We start from the raw sequence: 6,786 nt of genomic DNA on the forward strand, positions 1-6,786 counted from the left end.
AGAAGGGATCTGGCTTGTCTTCATGGACAAGGGCTCATAACCAAATGCACCCCATCCAGAGGCAGGATGACCTGGCCCAGATTGGATGGCTGACCTCCAGCTCGAGTCCCAGCTCCTTCTTGAGAATGGAGACTGTCCCAACCTCCCCTCCACAGCCCACCCCACGCTCTCTTGCACCTGTGCACGGGGCTGCAGAGAGGAGGGGGGCGTTCTCATTATTTACTTCTCCAGGGCAGTGGGAGGCATGAGGGAGCCTGAGCGGCTGTAGGGATAAAGAGGCACCTGGAGAGGGGGTGTGGCAGGAAAAGGCGGCCCTAGTGTATGCTATGGGTCTGTGTGGATGTGTCATGCGTGCGTGCATGTGTGTGTATGTCTGTCTGTCTGTCTTTCCATGTGAGTGCAATATAAAGCCGTGTTTGGGTGGGTCTGGTATCAGGGGTATACGTGTGAAGAGTGAGGTGTGGTGTCTGCGCATGCGTGCATGCACGTGTGAGCACGTACTGCAAGAAGTGTGAGTCTTGTCTCCGTGTATACATGGGTAAGGGACGTGGGTTTCTGCACAAGCCCTACCTGTGTGCCCGTGTATGTTGGGTCAGTGTGTCTCTCAGGCAGGGCCCCTGTTGCTCCTGGCCCAGGGCCACCCACCATCCTCCCAGCTCCTGGGAGGCAGAGAGACAATTGGCACTCAGGGTCTCTCCAGCAACAACAGAGTAACAGAGAACGAGACCCCCAGCCAGGGTCCAGGAGAGTCATGTGACTGTAGTTTTACCACCACACCCTGGCAGGGGTGACCCATGGAAGCCAGGCTTCTCCCTTCCCCCGGAGAGAAGGGAGGGAGCTCTGGTGGGCACCCTGCCATTCGCTGGACCCTCAGCAACCCTCCGATGTCTGCTCATGGCTGGAGAGAGCTGCTTCTCATCCTCCCATGAGCCACTCTCTGAACACCTGGAGGTACGGCTGGCCTTCACCGTCTTTTGGTGCTCCCAGGTGCAGCCAGAGGCTGGCATAGGGCAGGAGCTCAGCAAAAGTCTACTGAATGAATGAACCATCATGCCTGTGTGAGTCATGGGCCAGGCTCCAGGGCCCAAGTACCTGAGGGCACAGGTTTAAGTCCTCCGAGAATTCAGACCAGGGCTTCCCACCAGGTCAAGGGTGCCCCGGCCCCGCTCCGAGTCAGAAGGGATGGGGTCAGCACTCAGCCAGGCCTGGGAGGCCGTACCCACCACTCTTCTGCAGGTCACCTACCCAGTCACCACCACAAAGGAGGCAAGGCCAAGAGAGGGGGACTGCTTTGCCAAAAGGTCAATCCCAAGCTAAATGACCCTGTCATTCTGTGGGCTGAGGCACAAGGGAAGTCCCATTCATCTTCCACAGAGGCCGCATCCCCTTCTTGGCGGGGCCATCTCTCTTCCAAACATCTTCATCCTCCAAAGACTCATTCTGAGTCCTCCAGCCTCCTCTCCTTCCCTTGGGATCACAAACCAAGGGTTAGTTCTAGCTTTGGGGCTAATACCCAGTCCCTACCCATATCTGGCGGCAGCTGGAGCCTGTCAAGCTGAGGGTCTGTCCCAGACTGAGCCCTGACTCTAGTCACAGACTGACCCCAACCTAGCTGCACACTGAGCGGGTCACACACTGAGCCTAGATCTTTATTTAGAGACAGGCCATTCATTATTTCCCTGGCTCTGGGCCTTAGTTTCCTCATTTTTCCAACGGAGGGCCTTGGAATGGGATAGGCACTAAATCCAAAAAACACGATTCAGAGGCTGGCCTATAGCTTCCCTGACCCGGCGACACAGGACAGCAGTAGGTGCTGCCACCCGCCAGCCCCCACCCCGACCCAGTACTCTCGGCCAAGCATCCCTAATTTTTGCAGCCACCGTGATAAATGGCATTGTCGGCAAAATGACATCTTTCTAATCTGCTGCAAGACAGATGGGTCCCCAAGCTCACTGGCTCTCTCTCGAGCCTGCCCAGACCAGCCTCGCTGAGGAGTGGGGAGGACAGGACAGACATATACCCCAGGCCTGGGGGCTAGCGCGGTGGGGGAGGGGGCAGGGGATTTCGGGGCCCAGAGTCAGGTATGATCCCAGTGGGCTTTCCTACAAGTCCCTTTTTGTGACTGTTGTTTTAATATTCCAAAGATATTCTCTGATTCTATCCGAAGTTAGGTCTTCAGTTCAACTTTCATTTTCAATTAAAACCTGAATATTGCTCCAACTCGGCCCCAGCCTCCACAGAGACCCGCAGGAGAGCGGGCACCTACCTCCCCCAAAGCGGCAGAGCTGGAAGGGGTGGGGTGGGGCAGGTGCGCCAGGCCTGGGCTCATGAGTAAGGCAACACTGCCCCCTCCTGGCTAGTGGGGGGCTCCTCCTCTCCTCCTCTAACCCGCACTGCAGGGCCAGGGCGAGGTTGCTGAGTCGGGGGACAGACAAGCAGCTCTCCAAAGACAACATGCGGCAAGCAGTCCCTTCTCTCAGCAGTCTGCTTGGCCTCCTTTGCCTCCTCCTCCTAGGCTGACTGCGGCCTCCAGGCTCTGCCCATTCTGTCCAACCTTCTCTCACTGCCCAAAGAATCCTGAAAATCACACATCTTAACTAGCCCTATCACGCTGAGGACAAAGCCTGAGTGCCCTCCAGTGGCCCACGACCTGGTCCTCTTATTGGCCAACCTGCTGCAGCCCAGGCTCCTGCCCTCAGAGCTTGCCCCAGGGTCCTGTCCTGCGCACTTCGGTCCCATGTGCCTGTCTTTGCTCTCATCTTTACAGACACCAAGAGTACCCCCCGCTACACACCATCTCCACTTGTCCTCTTGTGTCCTTCTGCCAGGAAAAACCCCCTGGACCCCCGTCCCTGACCAGACGGCCCCTCCCTCCTCTGCCCTGCCCCTCGCACATGCTGACCCCTGTCAGGGACCACAGTCACACCGTTGTGGAGCTGGAGGGAACTTGGACATGCTCCAGGCCTACGCTTCCCCCCTCACTGTCCCAAGGGCAGCCCTGAGGGGCCCAGAGGACAGGAGCTGCACAAGGCCACATTGCACGTTAGTGGCAGAGTTCAGACTAGAACATAGCTGGCCAGAGTCTCTGCCCAGGGCTCCTGGCTGTCTCCCCTGCTGAGCCGGGACAGACCTTCTTCCAGATAGGGACCCCTACAATGCCTCCCAGGATCCCAGCCCCTCACCCAGGGCAGGCCCCAAAGGAAGCAACCATGTTTCCAAAACAAAAAACTAAATAAGTGAAAATATTTATCTAATGCCTTCTGTGCGCTAGACACATGAGGCCCCAGCCCTACTACTTGAAACCTTGGTAAATTGCTCAGTTCAGTATAGAAAAATAACTTCCGTGGGGGGGGGGGTGAGTGCCCCAGGAGGGGCTTAGTCGGGAATGTCGATGACCAGTGGGCACAGGTGGGGTGAGTGCTTGATGCCCATGGTGAAAGCAGGTGGGCGGGGCTTGTGCACTGTGACCTGCTGGACGTCGTGCGAGCCTGGGCCAGGCCGAGGTGTGTGGTCCATCGGGTAGGCGAATCGCTTGGCCATGTTGTAGACGGGGCTGCGGTTCTGGTAAACGGAGGGCTCAGGCCGGGCATGCACGGCGGGCCCAGGGCCTCCTGCCACATTCTCCTTGTAGAACCAGTTCTTGTGCCCCGAGGCGAAACTATAGCAAGGAGTCGCTTGGCTGACAGGGTTGCTGGGCCCCAGCAAGAGTGGCAGCTGATACTGGTTGGGGGCTGGATTGGGGTCCATCACTCTGTACGGGCACCGGTAGCCAAAAGCACACTGGGGAGCCCTGCGTTCCCCAGGTGGGTGGGTCTTCTCCAAGTAGTAATGGCAGGGGGCTGGGTTGGGGCTCAGGCCTGAAAGTGGATAAATGGAGGGGAAGGGTCTCAGGGTGGGAGCCAGGCCACGTCTCCTGGTGTCCAACTGATGGGTCCAGGTAGAGAGGTAAGAGGTCTTGGTGAGCCTGATTGATGTTACTATAACCACTTTGTCGTCGGGCAGGGGCATCACCACCCCTGCACAGGGCTATGGGCAGGGGGAGGGACTTAGGTCACAGTGACATCAGGATTGACACTGTTATCATAAGATAAAAATCACAAGTGTCATCAGAACGTCACCCTTGGGATGTCGGCATCCTGATATCCCCGTGACAGCACCCAGAAAACATCCTGAAATCACTACAGTCTGTGAGCTCATTAGCATGGCAATATCCCTGATGCACCGTGAGCCCCCATGACATTTTTATCATAACCTTGCCTGCTGCCACACATGCATAACATTGGCTTCAAGACCTAAGTATTGTGACACCGACATGGTGACATCAGTGTCTTGATATAAGCTTGCAGGGAGATGCCAGGATCCAAAGACACACCTGGCAAAGGGGAGTCATGACCCTTTGTCCCTGCTCAGGTCCTAAGGGTGGACCCCCGCTCCCCATCCTCCCAACCCCCACACCCCTCTCCCGTCCCATCTTACGCAGGTTAGAGATGCGTTCCTCCATGGGAACCTGTGGGCAGCTGGACATTCCAAACCGGGTTATTTTGGGATCCAAGAAATAGCAAGGCCCAGGGCTGCAAACGTCCATGACCCCTGCAGGCAGCCACAGAGAGGCCCAGTCAGCCCCAGAGGACGCCCTAGGGTGAGCCTGGCCTGCCACCAGGTGAAGATCCCCTCTGCCCAGTAGAGAAGTGAGGGCTCGCATCTGATTCCTTGGGCTCTTGGGTGTTTCCCGACCCTTGATTTCCTCGTCTGCAAAATGGGGCTTTTAATGCATGACCTACCAGTCTTGAGAACTTGCTCAGAGAAGCAGATAAAATAACAGCTGTGTAGCAGCTTGGTCAGCTCCCATCGGGGATTGGTGCCAAGGGGTAATAATAGGCACAGTGGCTATTGTTAGTACTAAGACGGGGTCCAGCCCTGGACAGGCGGTTCCCCTGCTGAGGAGGCCATGTCACGCCAGGGAGGGACCCAGCAGGCCTCTCGATCTCAGAGCCCCAGAGATACTGCTCGACACCCCTGCCCACCCTCTCCTCTCGCTGGCCTTGACCAGCAGCCAGAGTTCTTCTGCGGCTTTCTGCTCTTGCCCTTCCAGGGGGTTCTAAGCCAACTGCGAAGCTTGGGGGGCCACCATTCCCACCAGAGTCCCCCCTCCCCAGCTATTTCTGCCCAACTTCTGTGACAAGTGAACCCACAGCAGCCAGAGCTGAGGGGACCTGGCCCAAGACGAGACAGAGGAGACTCCCCTGCCCACTGGACAGCCCCAGCCACCCTTCAGAGCTCCCGCAGGAGGTCCAGCTGGGAGCTCCCCACAGGGCGGCCTTTGGAGGTGTGGGTCACCTGGGCATCCCTGCTGGCTTCCTTCAGGACCCAGTGAGCCACCTGGGTGTCCTCTGCAGGGCAGGCCTGGGTTCCCAGGGTCCCGTGGCTACAGGTAATGGCTCCCTACTTCTCACTGCCACCCCAAACATCCAACAATAGTAATCCTGAGCCCGAGGGGATGACGGGCGTGACGAGCACTCACGCTTCTCCGAGTGTCTGGTGTGCAGAGTATAGGCTGGCTCCTGGAACACGGAGATGTCGTGCTGGAAGTAGCCGGTGCAAGATGGCCGGAGGTACTTGGCTGGGCCGGGACCTGCGAGGATGGACAGGGCAGCCCTCAGCCTCGGCACATGGAATCAGAGGCAGGGCAAGCCCCGAACGCAGTGTGCCATGAGAACATTGGGATCTTTGCTTCTGCTGACGTCACACTGCCGCAAATCCCACCATCGAGCTTCCTTTGGGGGAAAGACAATGTTCCCAGATAAAATGCAATCTGTCTTAGACAGGCAACAGGTAATATGAAAGATAATAGTTACAATTAACCAAGAACTTATTCTGCACCAAGCACTACACTAAGTATTAACACGGATTATTTCAGCTAAGCCTCCCAACAACTCCATAAAATTGATACTATTGTGTTTCCCATCTTACAGATGAGAAAAATGAGACTTAGAAATATCAGTTTGCTCAAAGTCACACAAGCCTGGTAATGTGAAAATTCTGAGACAATCAGCCAAGAGACTGCAATCATATAATCACATACTAAACCACCTCCCACATAGACCAACAATCAGTCATTAACAATGTAGTAAGAATTAGTTTGTCTGCTTTCAGTGGAGGGTAAGATTCAAGGGAAGTGAGGAAAGCTAAGGGTGGGCTAAAACCTCCTTCGAATCCCTAGCTTTTTTCCAAAACTGGAAAATCATACACCATGCTCCCTTCCACTCCTACCCCCATGAAACGTCCCAGCAGCTAATGCTGCCTCTGGGGTTCAGCTTGAAGGTGCAGATCTTCTGTGGGCTTGGAGGAGAATCCTCAAGAGCTTTGCGGGAGGCAGGGCTGGAAGGCTGGGGCACCTTCCGCAGCCCTGTAGAGAGAGGAATCCAAGCTCAGGACAGGGGCCTGCTCTCACCTTTGATCATTGCCATGATCACAGGGGTCTGCTTTACCTCCCGCCATGAGGGCACCTGAACTTTCTCCTCTGGGCCCTGCCCATTGAACACAGAGTTCCTGGCCCCCTTGGGCAGTTTCATGGCTGGGGCCCAGGAGGGGGCAATAGCTACTGAGAGATCCAAGTGGTGCGCGAGGGGCTAGGCCTGTGTGGAGCCTGTTCCAGATGCCCCTGCTCAAGCCCCTGTGTCCACTCTTTCCCCAACTCGAGAAGCTGCTTGGGGGTTGGGAAGGAAGTCAATCCTCTGGCTTGAGCAGCTGAGGCCGCCTGGGGTGCAGCCAGCCACAGGACCTAGC

The 6,786-nt window shown here is 56.5% G+C and overlaps 1 protein-coding gene across 1 annotated transcript; it reads right to left on the reverse strand.

Moving 5' to 3' along the window:
• Positions 1 to 3,361: 3,361 nt before the first annotated feature.
• CIMAP1C (ciliary microtubule associated protein 1C) lies at positions 3,362 to 6,572 on the reverse strand. The gene is made up of 4 exons (XM_036090027.2): positions 6,452 to 6,572; positions 5,522 to 5,632; positions 4,477 to 4,590; positions 3,362 to 3,857 (listed from the first exon to the last, which is right to left on the reverse strand). The coding sequence occupies exons 1-4, from the start codon at positions 6,570 to 6,572 to the stop codon at positions 3,376 to 3,378; spliced, it is 828 nt and encodes a 275-aa protein (XP_035945920.2). The 3' UTR covers positions 3,362 to 3,375.
• Between the last annotated feature and the right edge of the window lie 214 nt (positions 6,573 to 6,786).

This window comes from Halichoerus grypus, chromosome 8, assembly GCF_964656455.1.
Source record: "Halichoerus grypus chromosome 8, mHalGry1.hap1.1, whole genome shotgun sequence".
In the NCBI taxonomy this organism is placed as follows: Eukaryota; Metazoa; Chordata; class Mammalia; order Carnivora; family Phocidae; genus Halichoerus; species Halichoerus grypus.

Coding starts and splice junctions, on each gene's coding strand:
- CIMAP1C (XM_036090027.2), bottom strand. CDS start 6,572: ATGAAACTGCCCAAGGGGGCCAGGAACTCTGTGTTCAATGGGCAGGGC. Junction 5,633..6,451: donor GATCATGGCAATGATCAAAG/GTGAGAGCAGGC, acceptor CCATCCTCGCAG/GTCCCGGCCCAGCCAAGTAC. Junction 4,591..5,521: donor CACCAGACACTCGGAGAAGC/GTGAGTGCTCGT, acceptor GGCTGCCTGCAG/GGGTCATGGACGTTTGCAGC.